At 52.8% G+C, this 12456-nt stretch overlaps 1 protein-coding gene across 1 annotated transcript; it reads left to right on the forward strand.

The window, feature by feature from the left end:
- The first annotated feature begins 687 nt into the window (after positions 1-687).
- On the forward strand, positions 688-3257 carry HER10_EVM0005533 (homeobox domain-containing protein). Its single transcript, XM_035475146.1, has 3 exons — positions 688-1662; positions 1721-2555; positions 2622-3257. Exons 1-3 carry the CDS (start codon positions 1522-1524, stop codon positions 2867-2869), a joined length of 1224 nt encoding a protein of 407 aa, XP_035336047.1. The 5' UTR covers positions 688-1521; the 3' UTR covers positions 2870-3257.
- Positions 3258-12456: the final 9199 nt, after the last annotated feature.

Consider the following 12456-nt stretch of genomic DNA (forward strand, 5'->3'; position numbering starts at 1 on the left):
TAGTGTATCCGTAGCAGGTAGTCAAGTCGTTGGAGTAATGCAGCGCCATTGACTCTTGAGTGAGTACTCCGTACCAACTGAAGTATCTCCATATCCATAATCCGCCGCCGCCGCGCGCGCCCCCCCCTTCGGGCAATTTCATCTACACTACATCACAACCGTCCTGGCCCCGGGTGGGAACCACGAGCAGCCGGGGAGCACAAGTAGACCCCTGCCCACAGACGCTACGGCTTCCCTAGTGGCTCTTTTTCGTGTCACTGTTCGAGCAGGCTAGTGCTTCTCCCATCTCTTCCACTCTTCTTCTTGTATCCTGGTCACTTTCTTTCTCGTTCAGACCCCTATCCATGTTGTCCTGCTGGCACATCCTCAAGTACCACCTCGAGCTAGCATAATCAGTCCGTTGCCCGCCAAAGGGAACGCCACCGAAGCAATCCTAGGACCAGGCCCTGACTGGGTGTGGGTACGGACGGTGTGGTCCTGCGACCCTGGTCGAGATGGGCAATCCCCATCCTCCTTCTTGTTCCTCATCGACGGCCTGCTTGTACCCTGATCGTCCTCTTGCCATGCCACCCTTGCCCATGCCTCGCAGCTCTGGGCTAGTTCAGGTTTAGTCTGTTCCGTCAAAACCATCCTCCCTCCCCCACATCAGCAAAGGCCTCGTTCCCAGATACATAGCAAGGCATTAAGCATCCGTGGGCTGTGCGCTTCTTCCTCTCCAGCCCAGTCCAGTTTACTTTGCTCTACTACGGATACCTCACAAGCACAAGTCTACCACCTACCAACCTACTCTCAGTCAAAGTCTCCACGGTCCGATTCACAAGAACCTACTAGTTGGGGGCTCTTTCGTCTGAGGCTGGTTCGTGTCAGTTTCAGTGTGCTCAAATCACCGTCTTAATTTGACCAATTTGGCCCGTCGCCGGGTCCTCCTCTTCCTCCTCCTCGACACTTCTCTCCCATTTCCTATTTTGGCACCACATCTGTGCACCGCTGCCCGTTAATCTTCCTGCACAAGACCTCTTCCCAAGCTCCAAGATATACAAAAGGACTGCCATCCCACCTTGCATCTACCTCCAGCATCACCGACCATCATCCCATTCGAGCTGCTTGTTGATTCACGGCTGGGACCACTTGACCATCACATCAGCATCCTTTTATCGCTTCTACTTCTTCACGCCTCTGTCTGTCGTTGACGAGCAATAACAATACTACTACTACCATTCGACCTCGCCGCCGAACAAGCTTCATCAAGCAAGATACAATAAGCAATCGTTCTCCGACGTACCACTTTCACACAAGAAAAAACGAACTTTCCTGGCTGGACCGTATTAGGTACAGCTTACTCGCATACCTTTCTCCACATAGAAACCTGGGCTGATCAGCAGCAGTCCTTAAAACCGCCGTGCGGCTTCATCATTCGAGTCCGCCAATCTTCTTTTTAACCCACAGGATCGAGCACCCAAAGTGTCTCGTCCGCAACGGTCGTGTCTAAAAGACTTTCATTCTCAAAGAGAACAGCACAAGATGTCTATGCTCGCCATGGCTGCTCCGTCCCCCCATTCAGCATTCAAGAACTACCCCTGGGATGGCGGCAGGTCTTCCTCAGACTACTCCTCGCGCCCTCGTACTGAGCCCGAGAGAATTGCCTTGCCATCAATTCGTCAGGTATGACGATTCTCGCCGCCCACAGAGGCGTTTGAACACCCAACTGACTAGTATACAGGCCATCCCAGAACTCCACCTTCGCCTGCAACCCCAGGAGGCATCAACCACCAGAACTACCTCTTCCAACACCTCGCCAACAGTAGGATATGCTGGTGTCATGACGCCTCCCGAGTACGTTCACTCGCCAAACTCAAACAAGAGGAGGAGACTCTCAATCGACGAGGAGCAGGAGAGCGAGAGAGTCAGCCGTGTCCCAAGACTTTACGAGTCTCCTGCCCGTATTCCTCAACACCAAATTTCCCCGCCAGTCCCTTCCCGCGCTGCCACTGAGAGCTGGACTGGATCCGCAAGGACGAGCCCTTACATGTCTTCATCTGGCATGCCTTCCATGAGATCCCCCGCCATGGAAGTCAACGAGCGTCTCGAGTCTCGCCCAACACTTCCCAGCCTCCCGCCCATGAACTTCGAGAGGGAATCGATCCCCATGCAACGTGTCCGCGGCCACTCCCAAGACGAGTTCCAGCCCATCCGCCCTTCCATGGCCATGTCTTCAGGACCCATGATGGAGGCCGCTCCTTCATACCGCCCCAGCGGATACGCCTACGGATACCACCACCCCAGCCGAGTCCAGTCTCTTTCCCTCGGCTCCATTCATCCCTTCGACCGCACACCATTCTCAGCCGCCGGCTACGGTCACTACCCTGAGTTCATGCGCATCGGAGAGCTTGGAGCCATGGGAATGCACGGTGACAGCAAGCAACGCAAGCGCCGTGGCAACCTGCCAAAGGAGACGACTGACAAGCTGCGTGCTTGGTTCGTCGCTCACCTGCACCACCCCTACCCCACGGAGGACGAGAAGCAGGAGCTCATGCGTCAGACCGGTCTGCAGATGAGTAAGTTTACACTTTTCAGAACCCGTTAGGTGTGGGACCAAAAAACGCTAATCTTTTTGCCTCTAGACCAGATCTCCAACTGGTTCATCAACGCCCGGCGCCGTCAGCTTCCCACCATGATCAGCAACGCCCGTGCAGAGTCCGACGCCATGTCCAGCCGCAGCGGCGAGAGCAAGATCCTCCCGTCGACAGAGCGCAGCGAGTACGACGACGGCAAGCGCAACAGCGTCCCCCTCAGCGATGGCGAGGCCTTTGACGAGGACATGGACCTGAAGCAACGGCGCTCTGCCCACATCAAGAGGGGGAGCATTTAGAAGAAAACGCCTCTTGAATCATCCGAGACAAAGAAACAAAAAACGTCAAACAAAAAAAATACTGCCAACGCCCAAGACAAAGGGCGACCTACTGCAACTCAAGAATTCTTTTATCACTATACCAGACGCGCGCTTCATTCTATCTTATCATCATTAACGACGGACCACGACCGCAAAAGACCCAACCACAACAAAATTCGGCAAAATCAGGGGCAAATTTTTAATATTCATGAGCTTTGTATAAAAAACATTACCACCAGGAGTTGATGGGATCAAGTCCCTCCTCCTGGAAAGCACCCTTTTCTACGTCGACTGTATCTATGGGGATAATGTATTCTTACACACAACACACAAGAAAAGGCGACTTGGGGGTTTTACATCACAACACACACAAATGGGACAACTTGGGGCGGAATATGGAAGGGGAATAGGGGGGAAACCGGATTGGGCTGGTCGGACAGACAAATCTGCATAACAAGTTTTTCTGGACAAATGTTTTATTTTTTTCACAACTGGGGTGGGAGGTGTTTCATGGGCTGGGCAAAGGGGTCAAACATTTTATTTCTCTTTCTCTTCAACCCAAAGAGCCAAACCAGAGGCTTGAGCTTCTCTTCATCACAGGATACGTAGAACGATATCATTGTAACAAATTCTCTCTATTTAACTGTCTATGAGCCTACACACAAAAAGGATGTCATTCTCTTGTATATAGTACAAAAACATTTCAAGATCACATTTCTGAACCTACATCTCCAGATCTACTGCTGTGTCCAACATTCAGAAAGATTAACAAGTTTTTTTTTCCCCTTCGTTTGTATTCCTGCATAGTCCACCTGGTGAACCCAACAGCCCGGCACCATAGGAAAGCAAGACAGCCCTGCCTCAGAGTAAAAGGGGGTGGTGTATCAGTGTCTGATGCGCGTGTTTCTTGACAGTGACAGACAAACATGTTCCCTTCTGTCACATCCCTCTGTGTTGATGCATTCTTTTCAAAACAAACAAACAAGCCGGTAGAGGCTTGCAAGTCCACGGGCCTCTTTTTTCCGGTTCTTCAGCTGAACGGAAAGTTAAGAGATAGTGAATAATCCAAGCGCAATGTTTACATTTTGCACGTAAGATCCAACCGGACACAACAAAACATAAATCACCACTAACACTGTAACTTTCTACAACTAGGCAACTAAATAAGAAATCAAGAGGTTGGGTTCAGAGATACGTACGTATGTGTGTGTGTGTGTGTGTGTGTGTGTGTGCATGTATGTGCATATGTACGAGTGTATGTGTTCGAGCATCAAGCAACAAGAAACATGAAAGGTCTGTGTGGTTTCCCGGTTCCTGGATGACAAGTCAAAACCGAAAGGCACTCCCACCCCTCCCCTCCTTACCTTGCCTTACGAAAGGCCTGGCTGGCTATATGCCGTGGTATTCCGACAACGTCACACGCATGGTGTTGGGTCTTGTTTTTGCTGCTCTCCACATCCATCCAACCCGGGTACTTTCACCGTGCTCATCACCTTGCCTTAGTCGAGGGCTGAAGGAGGAGGAGGGAGGGCTGGTAAGGCCCCCTTCCCAGGGCTGCGTGTATGTGTGTATGTGCGGGTGTGCGTAATGCGTTTTGCGTATCGCTGTGCATTTGCGTTCACCCGTGCGAAGTTGTTGCTGGAAAAAAAAAATGCAAACATGGAGAAACTTGGGAGGCGTGTGAGAGAGAAACGGGCGGCGACCCGAGATCCTGGGCGGCGAGCTCTTAGTCCCGCGGAAAAGGGCCCGTCCGTTTACCGCTTTGCCCCTTCAAACTACCCCCGTTTCCCGCCTTTTTGCCGGTGCCGTTGTGACCAAGATGTCGATGATATCGTTATTCTGTGCGCGGCGGGTGAATGTTTCTCTTCAGAGACTTACGGTCAAGGTGAAAGGGCGGACTACTGCAATCGCCTCTTCCCTCAATCTCAGTCTCTGTGTGGTTTTCCCGCCGTCACCGCCGCTTGGCCTCTTTTCCCCCTCCGGTTGCTCCGTCATTACACACGGATTCTGCAGCGGGCGGGCCCTTTTTTCTTCGAGGGGCTGAGGGTTGAATGAATAGTCGTCACGCAAGAAAAAGGCGGGATGGAGACAAGATCAGACACCGTAAACGCACGTGTGTGTTGACGAACCCCAGCAACAATTCTCCGAGATTGATAGAGAGCGGCCGCCCTCTTGGTGTTAAATAAATTGTTAAGCTGACCGAGTTTCTTCAACCAAGGCCACCATCTCTTTCTCTAGTGTCCCTCTTAGAGCTCTTTTTTGGTGCCGGGCTAATTAATGTCTGCTTGCTAAGTTGACTAGTCTGATGTTGTAGTTCGTCGTTGGACACCCCCCTCTTTGGAATTATCCCGCCATTTCGTTGTGACAACAAGTCCGCCTCTTTTTTTTTTTTTTTATTCCAACGCGATTAGTTTGTGTGGAGAAGGTCCAAAAACTTCTGCAAGCACATTGCATCACATTAGGTGGCTCATGTGGGCAGCAAAAAAGCGAGTGACTTCAGAGGGATTGAAGCAGGCACAGAGGCCGGAGGATGAGGTGAAGAACCAAGCTACTGTATGCTCTAATGTGAGGTGATGCGTGAGTTTGTTGGTTTGTTGCGTGTGAGTACATGTAAGTCTACCTTATGTTGTACATGGCCGGCAGCGTTTAGTAAAGCATGTGGCGTCGTGAAACGTGAAACCTCTCACACACAGCCATTTTCCTCGGGCTCTGCAGCTCTATCTCTCTCTCTCTCTCTCCGACGTACAAAGGTGAAAAGAAGACTAACGCTTCATGTCAGGGCGTTACAGCTGATTCGCTGGATTCCGAACATTGAATGGGTATCGAAACTGTAGGTATTTTCCTTGCGTGCTTGTACGAGATGGGGCTGGCATCAAATCAGGCCAGGGCGATAAATATTTTCCTTTCTTTTTTCGGTGGTTTCACAAAGAGCGCTGCAGGCGCGGACGGATTTGGAGGGGTCCCTCCCCTTCCCGCCGCCCCTTCTTAGGGAAATCACGGGACTCGCGGAAAGTGATAATACGAGAAAGGAGAAGTCAGGAGCGTAAAGGTAAGATCAGGTCAGGTCAGGTACCTGCAGTTCCTGAGCAACCCACACCAAAAGCTCAAGTATGGATGCTGTGGCGTAATCGTTCATCAAGAAAAAACGAGGCCAGCCGCAGTCTCCGGACCCCAACGACACACCAACACAACAATGACATTGACATAATGGAGCAAACACCGAAAAGGCGGAGTGGGCTAAATGTTTAGAGACCTCCATCCTCGGCCGGCCTGACGGGATACATGGACCACACTCACACTCACATTCATACACATAATATCCGGAATGGATGCTCTACTCCACAGGAACTAGACACGTCCCCTACCTTAGTTTACCCATGGCCCGCCGCGCCGCCCGTCACAGAGGCACACCTTGGGCAGTCCAAGTTTGAGTGCGACCCTTCTTTTTTTCCCCTCGGTGGCAGGCCTCGCCGTCCTTTCGCGCTACCTTACCTTACGGGCCTGGCTCATGGGAACGTCGGCGAAGCTGTGGTAGCCACGCAGACGCACGCCAACGGCGCAACCTCTTCGCACAGGTGGGATGGACACACCACCACTACACTACTACCTCTCTTCTTGAGGTGCTCTGCGAAAGTGGGTTGCCTGGTTGCATATTCGGGCAATGGACCAGCGCCTCCCGATCTCGATAATGGGAGCTGCAGATCTCCTCGTCCACCTTACCTACGTCCGTCCTACCCTCAAAGTCCCTGCGTACGTACAGCAGCACTGGTTCTATCCCGCCCTTTCCATTGTCTTTGGGACTTTCTTCTTTTTTTCTCCTTTTCTGCCCACACTCGGAAGGGGGACCCTCAATGTCAGGTACTTGCACGAGAACCCCAGTGTACTTTGACAACGGGGCGGAACATTGGCATGCTACTACTAGTTACTGATGATGCCTTGCAGTTGCTTTCCCACCCTTCATGCCATGCGGGTGTCTAACCTTGCTGCTCTCCTGACTTGTCCTCAGACTAGGTTGCTGCTACATGCAAGCCGCAAATGCATGACCCGTGGACTGTTGGAAGCTCTTTTGCCAATTGCTCTTTCCGCAGGTGGTTGAGATAAACCTCCTTTTCCTGTCTCTGTCTCTCACATCTTGGCAGGACGTAAACCTTCATTAATTCCCGGAAACAAAAAAAAAGCAAAGAACCATATTGGCAGGTAGATACGGACATGGATCGCTGGTCCACGTTGCCCGTGTCAAGGCCGAAAGTGATCGACTGCCGGTGTCAGGATACCTCCTTGAAGGCCCCTTGACTGGTCGTGACAGAAGAACCCAAGACAGCTGGATAGGGGGGGTAATAGAACTGGTCGGAGCCATTAGCATGGTCATCCGATGAAGTAACCTTGGTCTTGCTGAGACGTTGACGTGAAGGGGGAAGCAAGTCAGTCCTTCCAAGGGGGTGTGAAGTTTGATAGGTACAAGACAACAACCATTACTACACCATAAGCTCGACCTCGACAACCAACCCAACCAAAGGGGGCCTACAATACGTTTCCGCACCATTTCCCCCCTCTCATATCGAGTGCTCCTAGGGAGTTGGGCGTGCCGAAAGTCAGATTAACATCTGCCAGTGTGCTACGGCAAAATCCTGACAAGTGACTGGGCCCGATGCAAGGTGCGGCAGGTGTCTAGAGGTTGATTGAGGGCGAACCAGAGTGGGAAGCGAGACTCGTCGTGATTGCGATGTCACTGGGCCTCGCGTCCCATGCACAAGCCTCGTAGCTTTGTGTGAGATGACAGCCAGTCGCAACGGCCACTGGACGAAGAAGGGGGGGAGGGTGTGCAGATTCACAACGTGTGGACTGCAGCACAACACAAGACGAGACCCAGGAAAGGCCGCCGTCGACAGGGAACAGGGCTCGCACGCCCGGTTGCTTCAAGCCGGGCCAAGGACGGCCGGCGCTCAGAAGGGATGTCAGTTGCCCACCCTCAGGCACGGGACATGAGACTTGGGGTGTGAGGTTGGCGAGTCAAACTCCGCCTTTTGGTACGGCTGTTGCTGTTACAATGTTAATAGAGCTTGAGGCGGCAGGAAGCTATCATGGATGTCAGCAACGAGGCCAAGCTCAGCCCGTCAATGAGCGTGAGGGTGGGAGAGCGACCAAAGAGGGCATGGGCTTGCCATGTCAGCGTCGCTAGGTTCGTAGGGCCTGTTACTGCAGCATAGAATAGGAAGGCAGAAAGATATTGGGATGGGATGGCGTAGATCCATCATCCAAGGGTGTGTGACTTTCTCGTTTGCTCGGCACTTTTTGGCGGAGCTGGGAGGCGTTAGATGCAAACGACCTTGCGCGGCGCAATCGAAGCGTGATGCCTATGGAGATGTGCAAGAACCTGGAAGCCCTGGATGGATGGTAACATGCCGTATCGCCACTTGAGATGCAGCATTAGAGAGCATGGCCATGGCAGACCGGGGAGTATGGTGAGGATGAGTTCAAACGACGTTGGCGCGATGGAGAAATGGCGGGCGGGTCTACAATCTGTAGCGGGTCCACGGAGATCAGCGGATCTACATTGGACAACGACAACCACGGTGCCACAGTATTATCGTACAGGCACATAGAACGAACACAGGGATTTGCGCGCTGACGAGGAATTGGGATGAAGGCAAGCCATAGCGGCCGGATGTATCATGTATCCGTAAGGGGGATGCCAGTTCGTGATGCCTGGGCCCTGTCGACGAAAGCAATTCCGTTTCCAGGATAGCAGATTGGGGCTATGTGGATGGGCGTCGTGAGCATGCAATTTCATGGCGTGGTGAACAATTTGCAGGCCAATAATTAGATGGAACTTGGAGTCGATGCTTGTCTTGGTGGAGGGTCATGTTCGATACATGTCAAGGCGAGTGGCGGTTTGGACTTGGCAGAAGGTATCGAGACTCATTTGAGAGGGTCCAAGGTGCGGATGTCGGGAGTGTTTCGAGGGCATTCAAGGGTCGATAGACTGTTGCGCCAGGAGCGTTAGTTTCGTGCTCTGCTCGCTCTTTGGCGTTTGTGGCTTGTCTGTTGGTCGGCCAGACTCGCATGGCAAGGCCGATGGGGCGCATCTGGAAAGGGTAGAAGGAGGGCGTCTTTGTCTCAGGGCATTCCTTTGACGGATTCAAGGTGTTCCATGAAGTTGGTTTGCCTCTTGAGGATGCTTAGCGGATAGCCGCGGCCGTGTTGGCGCTTTGAGAAGTTCTGCAGCGACAAGTAGTCGAGCACAGTCGCCGGGTCCCCATGTTTCGAATACTTCTGCTGGGGTTCTCCAGGAATGCTTCTCCTGTGTATCCGTAAGCCAAGACGTGTCAGGGTATTGTATCCCTTGAGCAGGTACCACTTGATGATTTGAATTTCTTCGGCCCCCTTTGTTTTCGGAAACGTAGCAAAGTACTGGGCCGGTTCGGGAACGAGGTGTCTCCTGTCAGAGCCATCGTGCAGCGGGCAGAGAGAGGGCCGAGGGGCGGGTGCCGCACACATCATTGATGATTGACCAAAAGTGCCTTGACGTGCCGGGAAAGGCCTGGTACGAGAGGGATGCCAGCGATGACTCGCCGGTGGAGGAGGCCGTTGGGGATGTAACTCTGTGATGTGTGTGAGGTATCTTTCTTCTCTTTCGCGGCAAGTCGATTTCCAAGAAGCGCATACTCCGTACACTACCGATACAGAGTAGTAGGAAGCGTGATGAAGAATGGACGGGAATGCAAGATTGTGAGTGGAGGATTGACGTCCACGTTGGAGATTGAAGATGGCTTGTGCTCCACAACCTAACTCTAAGGTACGAAGTGCTTCGTACCTCACCATGCTCACTAAGCCTAAGGTACGTACACGGCATACCCTGGTCAGGCGGTCCGGACCAGTAGCGACGATACGTACCTCTGCCTGACGTTGGTGAAGTCCCGTGGGATCCACTTGAGCTTCATGTTCCTTCCTTCCTTTCCAGGCCTTGCCGAAAAGGTACTTCCAGTCTGGGCCACAGAAGGTGGGTCTACAATGTACCTTTCTCAAATAAGCTCCCAGGCAACCTAAGCTCTGATCCAGCTCCATTTCTGCTGGGCCAACCAATGAGAATGGGAGTATACGTATTGCAAGAACATATCGAGATACCACGACCGTTGGGAAGTACATACCGGGGTTCTTCCTACCTACTTCTACTAGGTAGATGCCTAGCAGGTATCAATTGAACAAGGGTTTGTCGTCGTATAAGCAAGGCTTGGATCGTTGAATTCCTACTCCAGTAATGTACGATGCTCAATCGCCATTGCCAACAGTGCCGTATCGCGATCATTATCCGCGATGTAGTGTAGCACTGACTGGAGGGCTGCCATCCTCCAGCCTCCAGGTCCGGGCTATAAGCGGAAGGGTAGGGGAAGGAGGGACGGGGGCCATGTGGGGAATGATCCGGTCATGGCTGCCATAATCCCGGTGCCCCGATTTCCGCCTATCATCCGCAGCGAATGATCGCCGGCCCCCGGTCGCCATCTTGCAGCCGCCCTGGTTTGGCCCTGGTTCAATCGAGCCTGAATGCCACTCAACTTGTCAATCACTGCGTACTTACCGCGTAGTAGTTTACGGATTTTCCGACCCATGCTCCAAGAGATTTTGTTCCTTGACAAGGCTTTTACGATTCAAGGTTTACCTATCGCCGGTAGGTGGTAGAGAATGGAAACAACATCGCGCCTGTTACGCAAAATTAACCACGAATACCTAGTCGCGAAAGACGAATATCCCACCTACCATTCAAGCAATGCCCTCGTTCCAATTCCGCCATCACCTCCATCCCGACGACATCCGTGCTTCCTCGGACTATGCCCTAATGGTCCGTTCAGAGACACTTACCTACCTTAGTCACTCGAGGATTTAAGCCAAGCAAGGAAAATCTCTGCAAAAACGGAGCAGCAGTCAGGTATCCGTATCCCACATAAACACTGTAGCATAGTACCAACCTATGTAGAAGTGCGGGTACGTGAGCAGGATATCCTCCTCTTCTGCCTTCTCTAGGTACATGCTGGACACTGCTCCTTGCTTGCTGGGTCAAGACCCAGAAGAACTGGTACATACGTGGCGTCTTGCACCTGCGCTCACAGAACCAGCTCGTCACTGGATCACAGAGGGCCTCAGAATGAGTGCTTCCTTCCTCAATCCGAGCATGTCACGCATGGCGACCCAAGGTATGTACAGATCTGGGGCTGCGGCTGCCGCCAACCTAGGGCAATGCGACCTGACGTGAGGTGCCAGTCAGCCAGACATTGGACGCCCCATCTGCCAGCTTGCCAGTGCATCGTCCAGACTCCAGAAGACGCCTTGGGGGGCTTCTCGTTGCATAATTCGACACTAGAGCGTCGCCATACCATCTCCACCTTGCATTATGTTTTGTCACGATAATGGAGCCACACTCGGACCTTGACTCAAGGCGTAAGCCTAGAGCGGCCTCTTCCCAACATCACGCAGCCTGGCTCACTCAATCAGAGTCTCCAACACATCGTTGCTGCGTGTGTGCCCCCCATCGCTTATCACACTTTGCCTCCTCAAGACCAGTGTGCCCTGCGGCCTGAGAAGGCCAGTCTAGCATGGCCTGCCTGGCCTGCCGAAAGCCAAGGAGCGTAACTAACTTCACAAGTTGTGAGTTGTCCCTGCCCCCATCCTCACTCCTCAAAACATAGTTTGCTCTGACGTCTATCCCGATTCACACCCGTCAGCCGCTTGGTTCCACTCGACTAGCAACGCACCGGGCGGTCATACTTCCCCAGCCTAACCCACGTCGGCTCGTCTCTCATCCTCAAAGTTAGTGTTTCTACGAAGGCTGCCCTGAATCGCAACGGCCGACGATCCCCGTTGCCTGTCTGCTCCCTTGTCGGATGCGTTTGGCTCCTCGACTCTAACTGGCTGGGACCTTCCTCCGATGCGCGGCTGCTTTGAAGGATGCACAGAACACGAGGGCGCTCAGATGACAAGTCTGAAGGGCACCACCCACTGGCAGCAAGCCAAACAGCATATTTTTGGTGAAACCACCTAACAGAGGCCACTCCAGCCCCTTTCATTCTACCATCATGGCAATCCTCATACTTTGCTTTGATGGGGCTGGATTTACCTACGCACAGCCCTGATAACAGGGCATCACAAAGTTTCCAAATCCATGTCGCCAATCTTCGAGAATCACTAAGATCACGGCTTGTCTGCTGACCACGCGGCGGGAAGATCATGAAGCCTGGGCCACCGTCGATCTTGATCAGCAAGAGTCCAGCGCCAAACACCGAAATCCCCGGGTCCGTTCGGCTTGTCAATCTTAGTTGGCTTCATCTCCCGTCAAGTCTCTCGCCCGCATATTCCTAAACTGGCCTCCCGAGAAGCCACTTGAGCAATCCTGTTAGTGCCACACAAAACACCTTCCGAAGAACTCGCGATATGTGGTCGCTTCGGCCCCGCAGAGGAGTAAGCCAAGCATCCCAGTCAGCAAGCGGTGGCGGGCAAGCGCTGCCTGCGCAAGAGACATCCTTGGCAGTTCGTAGTCAACCTCAAAATCTCTTGGCCGCGTTCGTTGAATGATT

The sequence above is a fragment of the Colletotrichum scovillei genome, assembly GCF_011075155.1.
Source record: "Colletotrichum scovillei strain TJNH1 chromosome Unknown Contig00003, whole genome shotgun sequence".
Classification (NCBI taxonomy): domain Eukaryota; kingdom Fungi; phylum Ascomycota; class Sordariomycetes; order Glomerellales; family Glomerellaceae; genus Colletotrichum; species Colletotrichum scovillei.